This window comes from Ixodes scapularis, unplaced genomic scaffold (assembly GCF_016920785.2).
Source record: "Ixodes scapularis isolate PalLabHiFi unplaced genomic scaffold, ASM1692078v2 PGA_scaffold5__190_contigs__length_132052651, whole genome shotgun sequence".
Taxonomy (NCBI): Eukaryota; Metazoa; Arthropoda; class Arachnida; order Ixodida; family Ixodidae; genus Ixodes; species Ixodes scapularis.
The window spans coordinates 35,631,953-35,654,639 of NW_024609880.1; the positions used below are offsets into that span (position 1 = coordinate 35,631,953).

Consider the following 22,687-nt stretch of genomic DNA (forward strand, 5'->3'; position numbering starts at 1 on the left):
AGTACGCTGCCTTTCCTATGCTGCCAATACTGCCCCGGCGCACAAGTACGTCCAAAAAGGCAAGACAAAATCTTTCTATGTCTCATAAGTAAACTGAATGGCTTGGTGAACACTGTTCAGCGCCGCGTGAAAGTCTGCAGGTTCAGCCTTTTCAAAATTAAAAACCTGTCATCCACATGCCTGCAATACATCTCAACCGGAAAGGGTGAGGTCAAAACTTGTGTTTCAACATACTCCATAACCAAGTTTGCCACGGGAACAGAAACAAGTCTTCTGATGGGACACTCTTCAATTTGATAATAAATCACGTTGGCAAAACTGAAGTAGGTTTGGTTCAAGCAAAACCGCAATAAAATAACAATCACCAGCAAAAACGTACAGCTTTCTAACGTTAAATCATCTTTCAAACGCGACTCAATGACGTCAACAGCCAAACAAATGGGGACCTTCGTAAACAAAGAAATCACATCAAATGACACCACCACATTGTCATTTTCACGCTGCTGTGTACGAACATCGGTGACAAAATCAAGGAAATTCCGAATAGAACGTGAGTTCCCGTCAGCTAACGGACTCAACAATTCCGCTAAGAATATAAGTTTCAGAGGACAAAAGAAAGGGAAGGCTGCACGCAAAAAAAAAGGAAAGATATAGAGAAAAAAAAGAGGAAAAAAAAGTGAGGTTTAGGACAGAAGAAAGATGGGCCACAGCAAGGACAAATATACACGATTCGGAGCAAAATGTAAACATGGAAAGACACGGGAAGGAGGTCTACATGTTGGAGATATGGCATGTACGGTTCACTCTGGGGAAAATGTTTATACATACATAGCATCTGAAAATGAAAGCAAATATTACTACTGAAAATAAGATATTACACCTGAAAATAAAACAGAAAACCTCCCTGATCCTATTCCGGCTGCAAACACAGTACCGCTATCAAAAATATGTTAGCATAAGAAATTATCTCCCGTTGTTTTTTGGTTCTATAATGCTTCAATCGATTCAAGTATAACTGGACTTTCATTTACTCCTTGTTTAATTACGTTGAATCGGTATAATAGATGATTCGCGCTGTTCGCGTTCGCAATTTGATTTAAATCCACATCCTAGAAGCCTCACTGATAACGTATCGAATCAGTGCTCCGGGAGTTTGGGTTGTTTAGGAAGAAGTATATTTGGAAGAATTTTTGCGTGAGACTTCTGGTTATTAAAGCGCGTTCTAAATGCTGTTTCAGTCTGTCCCACATATTGCATACTACAGACCTTACACTGAAGTAAATAGATGACATTCGACGAGTCACATATCAAATGTCCTTTAATTTTCATTGAAAACTGCGAATGTGAGCTGCTAGCCGTGCTCGTTTGTTGCATTTGTGTACAGACTAGACACTGTGATTTCATGCAGGGCGCGCACTCATTATGTGGTGGCGATGAATTTAGCCGGGAGCTTACAAGCGTACCTCTAAAGTTGCGTGATCGTCTATGTATTACACCAGGAGAGGATGGAAGAGCAGGCTTAAGACGATCGTTTTATTCTGGTATAGTGTAGTGCCGTCTTAGTATGCTATTAACATTAGGATAATTCATGCTATAGGTCAGGCATAAATTCGTGCGTTGGATGTCGCGTTGCGGGGGCATCCATTATTAAGGCCCGCGCGGTTCAATTGCTTGGCTTTCTAAATTGCGTCGTCAATTACATTTAGTGGATAACTTTGTTATTCTAATATGGTCTTTATAGTTTGGCTACTGGCATCAAAGTCCACTTCGTTTGAGCAAATACGCTTCAAACGATAGGCTCGGCTACAAGAATATGCTGTTTCTACACTGACGCGGGTAGTCGTTTCGGTAATGAACGCATTGCCGTCGGTCGGTTACTTTACGGTACAACTTTGTTGAGAGTTCGCAGTTTTCTATTTTTACAGTGACCGTCTGAGAAATTAATATCAATCTGAGAATACGTGTAGGTTAAACTAATGCTCGGGTGAGCATTATTATAATTATCAATAAACTCCAGCAGTTGCCCATCGCAGTTCAACTAACCTGTCTAAAGTATTAATTATTAAATTCAAATGTATTCAGTTCTGAGACAAGCCTTGTTAAGGTATCAACGACATGTTCATGACGGGTGTCGGGTTGTCATGTAGTTTGTGCATGTCAGAGAAGTTATTCCATCGTCCTGTGGTATATTTTTATGCGAAGGTGATACTTCGAGATCGACCAGATAGGATTATTAATGCTAAAGCATTAACTGTCTCATGGAGCGAACTGACGTCATCAGTCTGAAGCGCGAAAACGATAGATAGTTTCCTTCGGTTACATTGGCCGCTGCGCTGGTTAGTTTCCACGTCCGCTCACCACATTGCGCTGCGTATCCATCAGCGCGGAGCGTCCAAGGTCACCAGGGAGCACACGCTCCGACCGGAGACGAAAAATTCGCAGCAGACGATAAAGGGAACGGACGAGCGGCTTGCATGCTTTCGCGTTCACAACTCACGAAAAACGCTTAGGTGTACCTCGATCTATTTTTTTTTTGGTATATATTACTCTTAGGAAGAAAGTAGTATCCTTTACATACGAATCCAGAGTTGTAAATATACTTATCTGCTTAACTTGTCTACATATCCTGAGATCAATTCAGTTATTGTACCTAGGCCTGAAATAATCGGGCGCCCAGGGTTTTATGTTTTATTTTTATGAATTTTAGGAAGCAAGTAAAAGCGACCTGAAGAGGAACCTACTGGTTTCATTAATTTGTGTTTGTTAACAGTTATCTTTCCTCTATGTAGGGAATTTTTCAGCATTGACGGTATGATGCGCGTGTGGTGCACTGTCGGGTCTCTGCAAGAAGTTCATAAAATTTTGAATCACTTACCTGGCGATGCCCTTCTTGAATATAGTCGTTCGCACTGATAATCACGATTATCTGCTGGTTTTATAGCTATATCATTCCTAGTGCCTACGGTTTTTAAACAAGTCTTTTGTAGACTTCGTTAAGTTACGACGTGCCCCCTCCCCCCCCCCCCCCCCCCCCCCTTCTCCTTTTCCCGGCCTGTGGTAGTCTTTGTACGGCGGCTATGTATAGGCCTAGGCAGGCACATGGCCGGGGGGGGGGGGGGGGGAAGGCATGGGACCGCCCCCCCCCCCCCAAAAAAAAAAAAGTTCTTTCATTCTGCTGGAACCTCCTCTCCCCCCTCTTCTCATACAACATTTTATCATCGGCGGCCCTCCCACACCCTCTTCCCGAAACGAAATCCTGGCTACGTGCCTGGGCCTAAGCATTTTTCGCGGTAGTGTTCGGCGTCCAATCGTTTGTTCAACGCTGTGCCGGGATTTGTGTGTTTGAAGTTCTATTTAAAACGAACTCCGGCAATATTAAATTTCTCGCGAAATCATCTAGGTTTTGGAGTGTTCGGAATTCGTTAAAGGGGTACTCCACCGTTTTTTTCATTGTCTTCGATTTGCTTGAAATTTTTCTAAACTAACCAACAAACATTGCTAAAATAGTATCCCAAATATTAGGTCAAAATATTGTTTTTTCACGAAGATATTGAATTTACAGTTTTGGTCTTCACCATGTTTTTCAAACTGAAAGTCTCTACTGGCAACAACAACAAAGTGACGTGCGTGGAAGGCAGGGGTTGACTTTTTGAACTACAGAAGTTGTTCCCAACGGATTTGAAGCAGTTTCTTGGTGTCAAATGAGTGCTTTGGAAGCTCGCTCCCGTATCCGCGCTCCAGCACGGAACAAATGATTGGCTTATTCTATTTTTAGACTACTTTCTCGACTGGCAAGCCTGCCTGCCACTGACGTCACGGCACTGAAAAGTGCGCGAATATTTGAATGTTGGTTTTTGCACCGTTTTCATATGCCGATTTCACAATACCTATTATGAATTTCGCGATGCTAAATAGCATACCCGAAAGGCTAAAGGCCGGGGAGTCAGAAAATATAGTTAGTTGAGGTAGCTCGAAAAATCGGTGGAGTACCCCTTTAAAGGAGCCCAAGGTGGGGAAGTTTCGTTTTTTTTAAGAACTTTTTCTTTGCCCGCAGATATTGTAGCTCCGGATAAATTAACAATAGTAGTGCCGCACGGTTCATTGATACTTTCGGTATTAACAGTTACGGTCGCTAGTGGTGGAATATCGGTGCTATAGTTAAATGGCATAGTTCGCTCAGGTATATGGTGTTGGGAATTTCACCTCGTTAAGTTCACTAAGTTTTGTTATTTTGAGGTCGAGTCGTTTCTTTTCTTCAAATTCTGCTAGGGCGGTAGTTTTGTGCGCGAAGAGGTGTTCATTTAAGCGGAGAAGAGTGGCAGTCGTCGCAGTTAGTTGCTTTACCTGTTTCTCACTATGATTAATTGCAATTTGTACCATTTTAAGAGAGGCCTTTAGGAGAACGCGTATCCCTTCCGATTAGTCGCGTTGGTCGAAATTGGTGGTAACGGGGGTGAGGGAAAGTGCAGATGCCCTTCGGAGTACTGCTTGCGTTGACATGCGCTTGCAAGGCTAATTCATGTAGTTGGTGCCTAATGCGTTTATTTGAGATCTTACATACTTTAAGAAAAGTGGTACTGTAGTTTGGAGCCGGAAAGTTGGACTCAACTAACTTGAGCCAATCTTCTTTCGGGTGAGGACTTGGTGCTGCGTGCCTCCACAGGTTATAGCGTTGTCTCGGGTGCTTCTTGGCTGCTGGGGCTGCTGGGGCGACGGGGCGTCATGCTTTCGGCGGGCGTCGGATACTCGTGGACGTCGATGTTCTCGGCACTCTGGCTGGCTGCGGGCTGTGGTGCTCTGGGGCTCACCATTGGACCGACTAGGCTTTCTGTAAGTGTCCTCCTCATGAGAACAGCGTCGCGGGCACCGCCACACTGTGGGTGCCTGGAGGCAACCGGCGGGATCCTCCTGGGGCAGCTGGTGGCGACGGTGGTGGCTGGAATCTCTGATGGCCATCCTGGTGGCGTCAGGTTTCTTCCTCATTGCAGAAAACCTTTCAGGTTCTGCGCGATCAGGGTGACCACCGCGGAGCTTAGGTGAAGTCCATCGCCGGCCAGGAACCGCTGAAACGGGAGCGACGTGAGCTCGTTGTCCAGGAAAGTCACCTTCCCTGGCTTCCGGCAGTAGCCCTTTGACTGTCTCGTTGAAATGGAGGGCTTGGGTGTTGAACCACTGGATGAACCGGTCGTTTGATGTCGCCAAGCACCGATTCCTGTGCCGCGGCAGCACGAGAGACACCACAAGCCTGTGGAGTTCCGAGCGGGCCCAGAGGGTGTTGGTGACCAGGCGTCGGCACCGGAGGAGCGTCTGTTCGGGGCCGAACTTATCTAGCTCACTAGTCCCCACGTGGAAGACGAGCGTCGTGATGGTTGGCCGGAAGGTTGGCCACCTCCCTCTAGCTCGATGTCGAATGTTGACGCCTCGCGGATAATGATAAAGTCAGGGGCTGCTCGGTCATATGGATCAAAGCGTGGACGAAGGTACCTGGACTGGGGTAGATTCTTGGGGTACATCCATGTAAGTTGCCCGATCTTCGTTGCGCCGGGGACCGGTCTTGAAATAATGGGCATGGTGGCGTGGGGGTCGAAGGCGTAGACTAGGCGCCTTTCACGGGTACTCTTCTAATAATTACTATAGTAGCTGGCAGTGTGAGAACATCGGGGGTGTGTCTTTCGAGCGCCCGGCCTCTAGCACCCGCTCCAAGCCTTCCGCCATGCTTTGGCTGCGAACGCGCGCTCGAAATACGTGATACGCCGAAGCATTGTTGTCCAAGGCAGGAAGCCCACGCTGATGACGAGACAACTGAAGCTGCTCCCTGTCGTCCTCACCTTTTCGGGGATTATAGCATGTTTAATGGTACATTACATGACGTTGAAGCGATCCCACTCTGTAGAAAAGTTTTCCAAAAAAATTCAAAGGGGCTTGTGTTGAAACTTGCAACAAGGAAAAATCGATTCTTGGATGTTCCGAGACTGCACAATCTATGGTATCCCCGCTAAGATTTCTCGGAAAGCACTTCCTGTAAAGATATGTTGCGTCTATATGTTACAAAGTTATGTTAAAGAAGTAATGTTATCTAAGTAATATGATACTTTATATTAAGTATCACCAGCAAGCAGATGTTACTGTATTTGAATCACTACTACTTTAGAAAAAAATTGATTGCACATTTGGTCATTCTGCCAGGGCAGGAGGACCCTTCACTTCTTCCACTGCCTAGGGTGGATGGTGCTCTTAGTGCAGTTGGTGCCTATAGGGCAGGATCTTGTGTGGAAACAGATTACGTTACTCCATTGTTTCCTTATGACGCTGCGCTCGCTTGCCTTCAGCACCACCGGGATACAAAGCATTTCCGCTAAATTTTTCTGGTAACCATAAGATGGAAAAAGCGCATCCCTGCCCGTTACACTCTTCGTTCCGCGCGCTCTTTAAACACCAATTGTTTTTGCCCTTCTCTTTCTTGCCCTTTGCACCCCTCTCCACACCGCGCGCTTTCTCACACTACCTGCTCTTGCTCCTCCTGCTCCTGCGTGCTGGGTCCGTAGCTCAGTCAGTAGCGTACTAGGCTTACACGCCGGTGACCGCGGGCTTCAATCGATAACACAAATTGCCAGTTTTTTTTTTCTTTTTAAGAGTATTTAGCGGTTATGGTCTGACTGGCCTACACATTTCGTTCTCTTGCGGCACTTGAACCTGGTTGGACCTTTAAAACTACCGATTTCAAATACTTCAAAAACTACGAGGTAGGAACTCTAACAGAAGGATAGCGTACTTTTTTGGACCCTACAAAGTTGTTGCTTGCAAAATCTTAATGTCCGGCAAATCAAATACCATTTTTCTCATTTTAAGTATGTTTTTACGCTGAAGGCCTACAATGCATTTCAATAAAAAAGTAGGAATTAAGACGTTTAAATCATTATGACAGGGTTAGTTGTTCAACCACTAAACTACCCGTTCAGAAAATGCAGTATTAAGCCGCGACAATTAAATAATCAATAGTATACTTGTTATCAAAGCGATAACTACAAACCTGTAGCTTCGAAAGCGTCCTTGCAACCTCACTGCATCCTAAAACGTTGTTCTCGTGCCCTTAGCTTGCGCTCTGTTCACGCAATAGTAGATCGAAGAACGACTTTCTCGAATTGACGTTTGACTCGGGCGCCGATCGGCAACAAGAACAGCGAAATCTCTGTGACACGTTGTAACGGGAGCATCCTGAAGCGAGCCTGTATGTGTATGTTCGTGTGCACGCATCCACAACCAACCGCCCGCCGCGCCGACCGCTCGATAGAGCGTGGCCACGGCCCACGACTACCGCGCGATCGAAACATCGTCCCGGGGGAGTGGCGCCGCCACCAGATGGCGCCAGCGTCGAAGTCCCTCCATAGAGAACCGATATATGAGAGAGGGGTCAACTAAAACAACGAAAGCGTTTGCAATTTAATGGCGGACGCCTCTTGCGCATGTTAGTTGCTTATGTGCATGCGTGCATTTTAGCGTGGCGGGGATTATAGCCGGAGAAGAGGGATGAGCGAAGCTCTGAGCCGCTCGCGAACGATCGACGCTCCCGCCGCCTTCTCGCAGCTTGTATTGCAAACGCGGCCCAACAAGCCACGTGACCGCAATCGAGTCATTGGAAACATTTTCAAATCTAGGCACACTGGCCCTCCATCTTGCCAGCCATACAGTCGGCGGTGGACACGGAGGACGCGAGCTCTGGCCCCGGCCTGAGGTGATCGTCTTTTGATTTCCTCAATCGTACCGCACCCTTTATTCGAGTTGACCCCTTAGTCCGTAACACTTAATTCCCCAAAACGGCAGGAAAAAGAAATTCTTTCTACAAAGTGGAGTACCACTTTTCTGTATGATTGGTGCAGTGATATACATTAGCTACTCACTCGGTATTTTTCGTTAATTCCCTGTCTATGTTGTGCTAAATAGTACAAATTAACCTCTATTAACCCTTCTTTTACTCACGATCACAAGTTATGTACGGGCTTGAACCTTGAAGCGCGCACACTTAGCCATAACTTGAATAACCCATAACGCGTATGTTCCAACAATAGTTTTAAAGCTATCGTACCCTCATCGGTAGCTTCGACAAAACTTCACGCGACTTTATAGAGACGGGTTCCACTTGCGTCGAAGCTCAGAATGCGTTGAAATGATGTTGAAATAGCACCCCGAAAACGCGTCCACGCACCCTTTTCTCCCTTCCTTCATACATTTTTACATATGCTTTCATTGACGTCGTTCAGAAGGTATTTAAGGTTGAGTATACACAAGGTAAACTCTCTCTCCCTCTCTCTCTCTCTTTGCGGAGTTTCACGCTTGATTTCCGTCCGCGTCGACTCTCTGATAGGGGTTCAGATGGCTAACCAGCCGATGGCCAGCTGTGTATCTATTTCGGCGACCACTGTTTCGATCGAGACAGGCGGCGACGACGGTTGGCCACTCGGATGGGCCCGGGGTTTTCATATATACTACAAAGTTACGCCACTGCTAGTGACGCCGGGTGGTTACGAAAGCGAATTGTCGGTTACGATGCTACGAGGACGTGATTCCCAAATTGACGACATTGTACGAAAGAGTGCGTCAACAGTGGAGGAAATGCGGCGTTTCCTTCCGTGTATTTGTGGCCGATGCAAACGTTGACGGCGTCTGTCAAAGCCAGTCACCGTCTTTTGTAGCATGGTTTCTTTTTTTCCTGGTATTTATATCTGCGAGAGAGCACGAAATCGGGATTTGAAATTGTGGTAGAAGCGCTAAGTAGATTCACTCACCCTCAAACTCACACTCACACTCACACCAGAAAAACGGTCATTCACGTCGCGCTGACTTTCAACTCAAATTGTATTTTCGTCTTCTTTCGTTTTTCTTTTACCCGTCTTAAAATTGTCATCTCACTTCATTCTCTTCTGTACAAAACAATTAGCAATGTCTATCGCACATTACCTTCGAGAATCGAGAAAAAACAATTCTTTTTCCGTTAGCGTTATGGATGGACTGCTAACACAGGTGTCACTTCTTTTTATGATGTGAGCTGCCTCTATTATCTCACGAGTTAACTGATGATGGTTCTTTGCGATTATGGTGCTATTTTCGAAGTCCGCGGCGCACCCACAGTCACGGCAGTGAATGCCCAAAAGTCCTGAGTTAGCTAATCGGGTGTTGTTGTTGTGTTCCCTTAATCTGTCGTTAATACATCTTCCAGTTTGTCCTATGTATTGTTTGCCGCATGATAGGGGAAAGGAATAAATCACTCCTTCTGAGCAAGGTATGTATGGGGTTTTATGCTTTTTAGTGCAGACGGTATTAGTTTTTGGTATGGCGTTAACTTTTTTACAAAGGCCTGATAGTTTGATGGGGGCAGAAAAGACTACGTCGATGTTTGCGCGATTCCCAATCTTCTTCAGGTTATGAGAAATGTTATGAATGTAGGGGATGACTACCGGTCTCTGGTTACTGAATCTTTCGCGTGGCTTGCCGGATGTGATTTGACCTTTTTTAATCTGTTTAAGGAGACTTTCGGCGACTGAAGTTAATATATGTGAAGGATATCCCGCACTTACTATCCTAGATACTTGTCCTGTGAAGCTTGTTAGGCCTGTATGTGGGCAGGACTTGAAAATAGAGTTTTTGAAGCACTGATTAACTATGCCTCTCTTTACCAATTTGGAATGCGCCGAATTATAATTGAGGAGTGGTTTTTTCCCTCTTGGCTCATACGACCAACAGACATGACGGGGCTGAAAGGACAATCTTAGGTCCAGAAATCTCAGGGATCCTAGCTCTGGAAGCTCGTGCGTAATCTCCAAAGGGTTTAAGCCGAGGAAACACAAACTCACCTTGATTTGCAAATGGCCCCTACATTTTATTTTATTTTATTTTTATTTATTTGAACATACTGCCAGCCGCCTGTTGGCAGCCAGGGCAGGGGTGGGCATAGACAGACACAAACAAAAATAGCACGATAACCTAACACACAGCAAGCATACCTAACAAATCATCGGCGATCAAAACAAAAAACAAAGTGTTTAATCATGGTAAAAAATAAATAAACAAAGTGGCATCGATTCACTTGACACAATCAACTCTCGAGCAAACGGTTCCAATTGTGTACACAAAAAAAAAATAACATGCAACAATAATAACCTAATATACCGTCTGCAGTCACCGCGAAAAAAGTTGTTCTATCATTGCTGCAAATGATGACGCTGTGGCTGCATCTGTAACACTTTCAGGCAAACTATTCCAGTCATTGATTGTTCGCGTGAAAAAGCTATTTTTTAGACAGTCAGTTCTACAGAAAGGGACCACAATAGTTTTCGAGTGCTTATTGCGCGTGTGCCTGCTTGAGTTGTAGTCCATGTACTTTTCGAATGACATGCGCGAAGAGTTGTGCACGATAGTATAAAGAAGCTTGAGACGGTTTATTTTGCGACGGGTTTCAAGACGAGGCATTTTTGATATGTCGTATAATTTTGTAATTGAACTTTTTCTTCTGTATTCGTTGTACGCAAATCGTAGTGCTTTCTTCTGAACTCCCTCAATTCGGTCTACGTTGATTTTGGAAGTGGGATCCCATACCACGTCAGCATACTCCAGAACAGGGCGTACGGTGGTGCTGTACGCTGCTAGTTTTGTTTTTGGTGTACAGTGTCTTAGTTTTCTTTTTAAGATCCAGAGTTTCACCATCGCTTTCTGCACAATCCATGCTACATGATTGTTCCAATTGAGTTTTGACGTGAGTATAACACCGAGATACTTGTATTCGTTGACAGTTTCTAAGGGATGGTTGTTGATGGTGTAGCTAAAAGCAAGGGGCGTTTTCTTGCGTGTGACGCACATGTACACATACTTAGAACTGTTAAGCGACATCTGCCAATTCGTGCATTATTGCGTTATACTGTTTAGACAGTTACTGAGCTTTACCTGATTACTTCTCGAATCCACCTCTGAAAACAATTTTATTCTTTTGGAAAAGTGAACTGGACGAGAAGCAACAATACCAAAAACAGTTTTATACGGTAAAACTACCATGGGATTATCAATAATTGTTACATAAAAAAAAGTACGTAGCGCCGAAGGTTTGAGCTCGTTTTGCAATTCGAATTTTATTTGTTTCAGAGCACCTTGGGGCCTCGCTAATGGCGGACCCCCTGGGGGCCCTCTGGGAGTCGGCCGGAAGCTACGCCTACTCGCTACACGTAAGTCTATTGCGTCTCACATCCGATGGCCCACAGGCTAGACTAGAATTGCTCCATCGAATCCATAGCAGTGGTGCAATGCTTACTTACGAACTCACTGAATACTGCTTATGTTTCACGACAATTTACGTTCATACGATAATACAATATACGGCGACAAATGCATAGGCAGCTTTGTTGTATGCCTTTGTATTCAGAGGGGGTAGTATGCCTTCACAGTTTAATCTACATCTCATCACTTTAATAAGACGATAAGTCATTTATGGACGAGGCCTTTTTAATGCTCATCACATTGTGGCGATGTTGCACAATTGGGCGTCAAAACGACGGCCGTTCATGTCTAAATCAAGACGAGGTAAAAATGAACTTACAATTTTATGAGCAATGTGCATTCCGCGGGAAGTTCACTGTAGCAATGAGCGAATTTAAACTTGGGAGTATAACGTACATGACGCAGAAAGGTAGCTGCGGCAATGCAAATATAATAACTTAAATACCTCAATTAGTATAATACTAAAGCTCCACATCATTCATATTTTGTCTAGCAATAAAAGAAAAGGAAGGCGCAGCTGTGACTTATGCATCCGGCGTACCTGTACAATCACTAATGCAAATGAACGCTACATGTCGACGCGCATAGAGGTACCGAGCCACACCCATGAGCATCCGAGGCATCCTCTCCGCCCAACTCGGAAGGAAACATAACCTCCGTTTCCAAAGAAATGAACTAAGACCAATACAATTAAGAAAAATTGACTCCGGTGGATTTGTTCTTTCTTTTTACGACTGCTGACCGAGCACATTCACAAATATTTACAACAATGCAATTCTTTGTGTCTGAACTCGGTTTTTAAAATGTGGCATCTGCTTTTTTATTAAGTCTGCGAAAAAACTTGTTTCTATGGACGAAGCTACAAGTTTTACGCTAATAATTCTAGTCACGGTAAAAAAAAAAAAAAACATATGTCGACAATGAGTTTTTTTGCATGCTTCTAGTGTTGAACCGGTAAACAGGCTTACACAATATTTGTCTTGCACAAAAGCAACTATATTTCGACCGATTGGTGCTCAATATTGCTAGAAAGAGGCGGGTTTGAAATTCAATTTCCGCAATACAAGTGATGTTCAGGAACAATTTACCATGTAAAAATGAATCGAATCCATTATTCAAGTGATGAACTATAGAAGACGCGGATGCAATAGACCTTATTCAGATTCGCCCGCCATCTGTCGGACGTGGCACCAACCATTCTTCTGACGCCATCTTTGAGGCGACTGGCAAGGTGCTGTGGCCGTTTGTTGCGTGTGAAAGCGACGCTCAGTGTCCGCACGAGCTTTGTTGTTCCGCTGCGTTATTCAACAAGGAAATAAAATGAAGAACAACCGAGGTAAAGATTCAGATTGTATCGTTTTCTTTTCAAGTTAAAGGTATTATAGCCGACGTTTAAATAGCCGTAGCGTTTTCCTGTACAATTCATGCTCCCAAGAAGAGCACCCACGCGTTAGTGGTGTGTGCTTTTACACGGCTCGTAAACCTTTCTTAACGTATGACACGTTCTGCAACGGCATGAAGGGCTCATGGTAATTGTATGTAACATCAGCGGGCATCTATTATTTTATGTGACTTTTTGGGAGCTTGGATGTTGGCTAGCATCATAGCTTCGCTGGCGCAGAGCAACGGCGAGGTCCAGTAAACATCACCCAGTCAAGAAAGGTAAAATAACGCAGGCGAGCTGGTAAATGACATCCATAGTAACCCTGAAACGTAGGAATAATAAAAAAAACTACACTGAAGATCTGCACTAGCCTGCTCACACAAGCGTATGCGAGGCACACAAGCGTAAAAGGATATGACCGGCGTGTTGCCGCGGTGCAAGTACGCAAAATATAACGTATTAAAAAAAAAAAAACTTTTTTACAGAAAGCCGGAACATTTTCCTTTTATAATGATAATAATAATACAAAAAACTGAATTAAATAGTGGGAATTATGTTTGAACTCACCGCGATATACGAATCATGGTAGTATGTAAAGATTAGATTGAAAAAAAATTAAGAATCTAAAAACGGCAGTTGAACCATGCACTTTCCTAGGGATTGTCGTTTGAAGCAAAGAATATTTACATTTCATTGTGCTCTTATGCAACCAAAAAAAAAAAAAAGTACCGAGAATGTATTTCCAACTATCACTGGCTGACAACAAAAGCGCAACGGCTAACTTTCGCGTCACCAATGGCTGCAGGGTCTTCTGCAACGTCAGGGTGTTAGGCCAACATGGACATCAGTTACCGTGCAAATTTAAGTAAGTAAACAGTGTAGCGTAACTTGACGGACTCCCGTAAGTTCGCTTATGTAAGACAAAATGCCTTTATGCTCGCAAAAAAGCAAAAAAAAAAAAACAAGAATAAAACAGCACACTTTTACTTTTCACCGCACTCACCATAAACGGTACACATTAGTATTCTTGTTTGCAGACGCTAATTATGGGAAAATGATACATCGATAAGCCTACGACATCTTCGTATTCTGCGCCTGATATGTTGTTTTTTTGTTGTTTTTTTTTCTGAAAACGACGGTCTTGTATTAGTGACACGTAGAGATGTTATTGATAAATCATTTCTTTTCGTGTAGGAGGAAATCAGGATAATGTAACAGAGGGTGTCCATAAAAACATTTACAGTATTTTTCTTTTCATGCAAAATTAAATTACCCATTGCCGAATCCTCAATATATGCCAAAATGTAGGGCTAGCGGTACGAACTAGATGCCAATGTTTCGAAGCTTGCCATGATATGATTAGCTACATACAATTATCGTAAATTTCCAATGAGAAATTTTGCGACCGACGAAACACCCGAATACCTAGAAATGAAGGCGCCAGATATACCGAAGAACGGGCCCCCGTCTTCCGACTGAAAGTTTCAGAAAATAACATAACTGTTCAATAAGCTGACAGTTAGTTTTGAAACCTTGCGTCCGGCCCTGCAGGAGTGGTATACGGAGCGGCGTTCCAAGAAACACGCTCCTGGAACACGTCTTTGGAACGGAGGAACGCAGCGTTCCATCTTGCATTGGGGGAACTGGAACAAGATTTTGTTAAATGTTTCGAGGGAACAGCAAGAGGAAAGACGTTTGCTCTTTTTTGTCTGTACATTTGTATTTTAATCCGAATGTACAACGCATTTAGGCTTTTTATTGACGTCTATTTTAACCTACAACTTCAAGGGTTTAGGAAGTGTCCAAGAGATAGTCGAGAACAAAGAACTAAAACAAATGTGATCGTGGCGACACCAGGCGTTCTTCAATGTGGAAATTTTCACTTTCTCGCTTTATAGTATTCGCCGGGTATCCAGCCGAATATCTCATTAAAAGACTGCCTACGTGTAGGAATGCGAAAGCATTCTTGCACGCAGCGCATTCGTACAAGCAGCGCGCCACGTCTCCCTATCGCACACGGCGCTGCGGCGGTGACACCACGCTCCCCCACTGCGCAGGCGCGGTTAACCCTGCCGGGTTCACGACGGCTTCCGTGACGAAGCATTGCGTTGTTGTGCTTTTCTTTGTGTTTTATTTCTGAAGCGCGCCCGCTTTGACCTTGGGCCCACCCGCTGGCTTCCGTGGCGAGGCATCTGCGTTGTTGTGTTTTTCTTTGTCTTCTATTGGGAATGGGCCAATGGGAAATTGGGTGCTGCTTCGCTCAGCCAATGGAAATTTAAATCCCGTTTTTCGCCAGTTTCACTTCATGGAACATTTAATGCTTTCGCCTTAAAATACGCAAACGTAACGTTACGGTTAACGCCACGTTTCAACCTTAGAAACGTAACGGGAAGGTGTTCCTTCCGAACCACCGGAACTTATTACGGGAACTCGTTCCAAGATCGAGAAGGAACGAGAAGTCCATCTGCTTTTTTTTTTGCAGAGGTTGCGGTAAAGTCAGAGCGCCAAGGTCTGATTCGCTTCGGTTGAAGAGCAATGGGTAGAACTAAAAGAAACCTGCCTTCAGGTCTACCCACTAGGCTCCAGTCGGAGCCAATCAAAGCTCGGTGTTCTGACGTCACCATAACCCCTGCAAAAAAAGCAGACGAACTTTGCGCTCGGCATAGTCAGAGAACAGTCTAGGAATTTGAAAGGCATGACATTATCTTCAGGATTCTTGGTTCCTGACTGGTTTTTCGGCGTTCTTATTGTCGAATGCCGCAACCTCATTGGCTGCCTAGCGATAATGAGATGCTCGGGCCTGGCCACGCCCTTCGTTTCTTAAGTTGTCGGTGACTAATCCCGTTAACATGAAGAAAAAAGAAAGAAAAAAATTTGGCAGCGACCTTTATTTTTAAAGTCCAATAAATGCATGAAATGCAGTATTTTAGGAGCGAGTGTTTAAATTTTTTGGTCGACAGTAGAAATGCATCCCAAATTGCCCTGCAACTGTGCTGCTACCTAAAACGTTCTTGCTTAAGCGCTATAGACGCTTTCTATTTCCTGTCATTCTTAGTCACGTGGGTTATTTATCTTGTATGCGGGACGAAAAAAAATAATAAAACATTGAAACCTGGAATATGCGAAAAAATATAGGGGAAGCAGAAAACAATGTGAGACAATCACGCATTTTTCGTAAACACCTTCCAGCGGCGTGGAGAGATCAAAACGATGTTCTACCGCATGCCAGAAGTAAAGACATTCAAGATGGCTGCCCCCTTGTGGTAAAGGTGTACAGCAACCTCCAGGAATTTCCTCTCGAGCTGCGCCTCCAGGTCCCTCCACTCCTCTTCACCCCATTCACTCATTGACCCATTGACTTCCTCCGTCGGGTCCGCCTGTGTCTAGAGAGTATAGGCTTCTTGCACCTGACGTAACTTCTTATTAGCGTCGAAATCGAAACCAACATGGTCGCCTGCCATCGGTCTTTTGGCGCCACACTGGAGGCATTCGGCGTCTTATTGTGGCAGCAGAGTGCCGTAGTGCCCTGGAGTTTGCCTCGCTCGCGTTTGATTATAGAGCAAATTTGGAGCGAGCAGCCCATGGAACACAGGTCATAATAAGCTGACCTGTTTTAACATCCTCGGACGGTACTTGAATGCGCGCGTGAGGTGCCACCGCTTTGATCTTGAACACCTATAGCAAGAGTGCTGTCGGACAGCAAAAATGCATCGTCTGCTAATTATTTGAGGCGACTAACAAGAAAATTAGTGCCGCCACCTACACGTAAGATCATTGGCGGATATTGTGCAAACCTTGCTGGCACTGTAGCCGATCTTCCAACTTTTTGACTGGCTCAACAGAGGAGACTGCAGCTGTCGCGCAAGGAATTTCGTCTTCTTTACTTGTTCTATTCAAACACAAACAGGTTCCTCACGATAAGTAGTGCAGTTAACAAACCCTTAGTTGGTACGAACTTTTCTGGCGAGATATTGCCGGCGTCTCCGTCGGAGTCATTCATGACACCGGCGAACCTATTGCTCGAACATCTCCTTGTCCTAATTCCTAACTAAAACCAAAATTCTAAAAAAAAGAAAAAAATATTAAAGGGAAACTGAAGCGGTTCTCTATTTGAGAAAAAACATTTCAATGGCCTTCATTCTACCTCCTGGATGAGGAATATCAAGATTATTTTTCAATTTGGTGCACGGAGGCTTCAGAAATTAATTTTTAAAGTACTGCCGAAGCCCCTCCTTCCCGGGGCGTGACGTCACACTAGGAGCCCTCAGAATATCTGCTCTCGCGCATCTTCAGCGCCTGTCAAAGCTATGCACGCGCACTCTTCCTATTTTCAGAAAGGTCAGAAAGAGACGTCACGACTGGTGTCAGTGCGGGGAAATATACCTGGCAAGCTTGCGTTGCACGCGCTCAACACACGAGCGACACGCGCTTGGCGGCCCAAATATCCTAGTATGACGTCACGACTGGTCGAATGTTTTTTCGCTTTTTCTCGCTTTTAGTTGCATCTTCAGGGAAAACAAAAGTGATGTTCAGATTCACGGGATAAAAATACGCCAGAATTCACCTCTAACTCGTTTTTTTCAAGAAGTGTTTCAGCTTCCCTTTAAGAGAATAATGTTGGTTGTAGCTCTATATTGTCGCCGACTTTTACTGCTGAAACAATTATTATGGCGCAACCGACCATTTTAAACATCAAGTGAGCGGAAAAACTACAGCGTGAACACTGCCCCAAAACACACAAAACACACAATAACCGCGACGAATGCCTCCAACATGAATTCCGGTGGGTTCCTGCGAGATTTTTGAACCGGAAGTAGAATGACATCATAGTCTCGTGCAAGATCCGTATGGGAAATGACGGGCTGTGGCCGGTCACGTGTAAACTTTCCCGCTAAATTTACTGGAAACATTTTTTCTTTTTGTGTAGGTCACATGACATCAAGCCGTGTGTCGTCATTTTCCCCAGTGTGTTTAGAGGAAAAATATTCGGCCAATCACGTATCAATTTTCTCGCTTAATTAAGCGGGAAAGCTAAATTTGTCTGTACGTCGCGTGACATCAAACCACGTGACGTCATTTTCCCGCTGAACTTCACGGGGATATTTGCGGTTCCACTTTTGGTGGCTTCACTTTATTTAAAAACCTTAAAAGTCGTTCCGGGAGTAAAGACTCTATAGGCGGATGGAGAGATGGGAAAAGAAAGGGAAGGGAAAGGGAGGAGAAGATCGAAGAGAGGAATTGTTTGTGTCACGTGACACATTTTCCCGTTAAACTTTAGCGGATAAATTAATTGTTATGTAGGTCATGTCACATCGGGCCACAGACGTCAATTTTCCTCGCTAAATTCAATATGGAAACTGGATTGGTGTTTATGTTACGTGACATAAATTTAACCATAAACTTGACCGGGAAAACTGGATTGGTGTTTACGTTACGTGAATATTCCCACTAAATCTAGCGGGGAAACTGAAATAACGTATAGGACACGTAACGTTTATTCATCCACCTGGTGTATGTGTCACGTTAAGTTAGGTCACGTGACGTTAATTTCTCCCGCTAAATTTAGCGAAAAATGCAAGGAGCCGAAGTGAACTCGCCTGCCTCAAATGGCCCAAGTGACCTTTGTCAACGGAGGACAAGATGACGGCGTCTGCTGCATCGCCAAGCACGTTTAAATAGGGCAGGTCCAGACATGACGTCAGGCCCACCGACGCCGGAAAAAGAAGTTAAAGAACTCAATCCCCGACTGCCTCGCGCACCGACGCGCTCTCATCCAAACTCCCACCGTCTGCTCGCCGCTCGGTCGACTGCGTTAGGCTTACGCTACGTCCGCTTCATGCCCGCGGTCTGCTTCGTCTGCTCGCTGTAGCGGCTGGCCTTTGATGCGACCGGCGCTCCAAATAAAATTTCAGTGAGAACCCTCGTTCTTATCAGGGCGGAGGGATACAAACACCTGCTGGAAGCAGGGCTTGGAAGACTTTCTCAACCCGCAGTGCCATTCTCAGCTCTCGTGCGCATACGAAGACCGACACGCTCGCTTTCCAGAGCCGCGATACGACGACTCGCTCAAGACGACGCTCCCAGCACGGTGTCGACAGCGTCCCTATGCACGACGACGTCCTACTGGTCAGGTTACTGTGGGGCTTCAGATCTAACCTATTCTACTCAGATTCGGTGGACGCCGCTAGGAAAATAAGGGGAAAACAACCACGTTGCAACGGCGATGTCATGGCAACGCAGATGTTTGCCGTATACCTTCATGGCGGCGTCCGTTAACTGAGTTTTCTATTCGCGAAGGAGTTTATTTGATACATTAATAAAAAACAGGCAACCTAGTAAAAAAACTTGGCAAAATTATTGTTTTAATAGCCGAGAGACTCAGGGGACATTTCGTGGCCATGCTTACTTCCGTTACACTTCGCTCTATGTATGGAGAATACGGACGCCACCTCCTGCCCACTATGACCTCCTTGTGCATCACCGACGGCCAGCGTTATCGACGTGATTGATGATTCGGAACGCAGGGGGAGGCATCCACGCACAATCGTGGTATCGAATATTGTTAGAGGGTGTACGTCTAAGGGTTGGAGTAGATTAATAACGATCGCAGCCTCTGTTCTAATACGCCGCGGAAGCCGGCGCTATTACGAGCGCCTCGCACGTGGCCATCGTTGATGCAATGGCCACGCGGCTCCTTCTACGTCCTCTCCATTCGCCTTTGTTTGAAGCGTTTATATTTTCGTTTTGGTTTTAACTGTGGTAGAAATAGACAAGTATGATGTAACACGAGCAAAAAACGTTTCTAAAAAAAAAAGAAAGGTGTTTCTGATTTTTACTTTTGTGTCCTTTAATGGATTGTCCGATCAAATTTTATCTTTTAGAAAACAATAAACTACGTAGTAATTGCTTTTCGGAATTTCATCCGCACAATATTCAAATTTTAATCCTCCTCCGCACAAGTAATTCAATTTTAGGCAGAACCCGACTGGCTCAAACTGCAACAGCGTTTTCGTTTGCAACAGAGGAAGCTCTGACGTAACCTCAGGCAAAAAAAGCCACCTCAGGTTTTGATTTCTGTCTGAGTGAAATAACTTCGTTCCAAGAAAAACAAGATTTACGGTAGTGAGGTAAGCTCAATTCTACGACGATGATCTTTGTACATATCATGAACCATTTTGATGAAAACCGGGAATAAGTCAACGCCCACGACTCTCGTTACAATGCTTGATGTGCCGTCACGACAGGACCAGCCATGTATACTTGCGAAATTGGGCGTAAAGTTTCGCATTGATGCCCATAATTGGTTTACCGAATGCTGAGGTGTCCTTTAATGAAATAAATATGGCATACGATTATATTTAGTCCCTCTCTACATGACGAGCGCCAAAACTTGGTAACTTCCGGATATCACCGGACAATCTCTTTAAAATATATGTTGGGTTTTTTTTTTTTTTTTTTTTTTTTTGCTGGTCACATGAGGTGTAGCTCAACTGAGGTCGTTAGGCCTATGTACCAATGACACTTCGGAAATGCCGAGCCTCGTTGGCTCAACGACACTTGCGAGCGCTCGTGTAAGTAGGGCATTAGTTAATGGCGTTGCATGAGAGTATAATTGGGTCCCACCTGTTGCAGTAAGGCTCGTGAAAAGTGAAAAACATTCCTATCTAATATCTTTGCACGGCCCCTTTAATTGAGTGCACGTTAACCCCACTGGCGCGATTGATTGTGATTGGGCTTTTATAAAGCCATTAAAGCAAAACAGGGAACTCCCAAACATTGGGCATTGAATTCCCAAACTTTGGGAATTCAATGTTCAACAAATAAAAAATCAGCACTGCCCTTTATTACACAAAAAAAAAATCAATCTGGTATTCTTTAGACTAAGCACGTTTTCAGCAGGGGTGTTGTTCCATTTATTTTATTCCTGGGTGGCGCTGCTGAAACACAAGGTTTTCTTGTGTTTCCTTTATTATTGCGCCGTTTCTACGTCTGCAAATCTTGCTCCTTCTGTGCCCCATTAAAACTTCATTAGAATTTTTTTTTGCTCTTTCTAAAGCTCAGTATAAAAAAAAATTGACTTTTAAAACTACTTCCGGAGTTAGCCTCTCCTTTTCGGTTTTTCTCATTTACAGTCGCGGTTCGCCGAACACTCGCTAAATTGAAAGCACTGGTTTAGAATGTGCTTCATCGATCGCGTGGGGTTTTCTCGGCTGTCCGCTACTTCGTATTAGCGCCGCTCACAGCCGCTCCCAATTTTATCGACCTGTTTTTTTGTTTTTTTTTTATCGGTGTATTGCCCGGCTTACATTCATATGCTTCGTCTGTAACGTGATCGCTTATGTGTATCGGTGATTTTTCTGTCACCAGATGAGTGTTTGTCGTCCGTGATTCAAATTCTCTCATCTGCAACCTCTACGGCAGCAAATAGGGGATAAGAACAGACTATTGAATGGAAGGTATAGTCCATTTTATATTAGGGTGTTTTGGGGAACCGCTTTTCCACATCCGATACGGTACAATGGGCCCTCCGGTATACGAACTTTGCATATACGAGTATTCTGTGGCCGCGCATGCGCAGCTTGTACCGGAGGGCCCATTGTACCGTATCACATGTGCGAAAGTGGTTCCCTAAAAGTCTCTATTAAGTTGGACACTATCCACCGCCACGACCCAATGGAGCCAATCAAACGTCGTCAAAGTGTCAGGTCGCTCGTGGTCTTTGTGCATCGGCTACCAAACGCTATACTAACAGCGCTAATCGAAACTCAATGTGAAACAGAGTATAGACAATTGCAAGCATGGCGCCGCGACTGGTGTCCCGTGTGTGCATGCGCGTGGAGCCTATGCGTGAGCGTAGCTTTGTCAAGCTTGCAGTTGCCCTGACTCGTCCACACGACCAGAGACATGGCATGGCGGTGGCCTGTAGCCGCCGTGCCTTTGCAATCGTCTATTAGCGGCGAGAAGTTATGGTGGCGCCCTCCTACGGTTCCCCCTTATGACGTAATTACCTTGCAAACAACCAGTTCGATGGTGTTTGTAAATAGCATGGTAGAAGCTTGAAATCATTGCACTCTCAAAGGAACACTGACAACACCGTCAAAATTAAAGTTCTTTCATTCCTCTCATTTCCGTCGATGACAAATCCTTTTCCGACGTCATAGTCAGCGTTTGGCCAATCGTGGAAGGCCGACCATAGCGACGCTTTCGGTCGCGCTCGTCGCCAATAGGAGGCATTCACTAGACGCCATATTTGAATGCGATGTTTAGAGCGCCTGCTCCGAACGAGCTTGCATTAATAGGCTGCCAAGACCGGGAATCTCAATGGTGAGTATTGCACGTTGCAAAATAACCGTGAACACTCGCCGTCAGCAAGCGCTCGGCAGTTGGGCACGCAGCTGTGGCCGCCTGTGAATACATCCTACAGACCAGTGTCCAAAATCCTAGCCCCTAGAGATAAAAATGGGAAATAATAATCTCAAACGCGGGCTCTTATGAAGAGAGGGGCAGTGTTGTACGGAACGGCGCTCCTGGAACCCGTTCCTTTTAAGAGGAATGAGGGAACGCCGCCGTTTCATTTTACATCGGTGGAACTGGAACGGGTACTCGTTACAATTTTACTGGAACGGAAAGAGTAACGGCGTTACTTTTTTCGTTTAGTGGTGTCATTTTTATTCTATTTTTACGAGGGAAATTTTAAAAAGCATAAAAGCTATATCATTACGAAAATATTCTTTTTAACTTGTTCACGTTTTGGTTACTTATCTTAGGATTCATATTGTGTGGTCTTCGCTTAGTAACAGTCGGTTGCTGAAAAGTTAAAAGACATCAATCTTTTTTTTTTTTTAGTGCCTGAGACTACGTTACAAAAAACAAAACGTTTAGTCGCATGAAAAGACACAAAGAGGGCCGTTTTAAACTCAGCTCCTCATGCACCCAGAAATCTAAGGCCGACTACAGCCATTTCTGAACTTTCATAAAGAGACCTACAGTTACAACAAAATCACAGGTTACTAGACAGTGAACGCACTTTTGTATCACGAA

General features: G+C 44.6%; 1 protein-coding gene across 2 annotated transcripts in view; it reads left to right on the forward strand.

Annotated features, from left to right (window-relative positions):
• Nucleotides 1-7,657: 7,657 nt before the first annotated feature.
• Nucleotides 7,658-22,687, forward strand: part of LOC8038802 (IQCJ-SCHIP1 readthrough transcript protein) — a 104,123-nt gene continuing 89,093 nt past the window's right edge. Inside the window, exons 1-2 of one of the 2 annotated variants that reach the window (XM_029982769.4) lie at nucleotides 7,658-7,732; nucleotides 11,131-11,210. In XM_029982769.4, the coding sequence (XP_029838629.2) occupies nucleotides 11,151-11,210 (60 nt within the window). In that variant the 5' untranslated portion in view covers nucleotides 7,658-7,732; nucleotides 11,131-11,150. The remainder of the gene's footprint in view (nucleotides 7,733-11,130; nucleotides 11,211-22,687) is intronic. The other variant, XM_029982770.4, reaches the window with a different exon arrangement.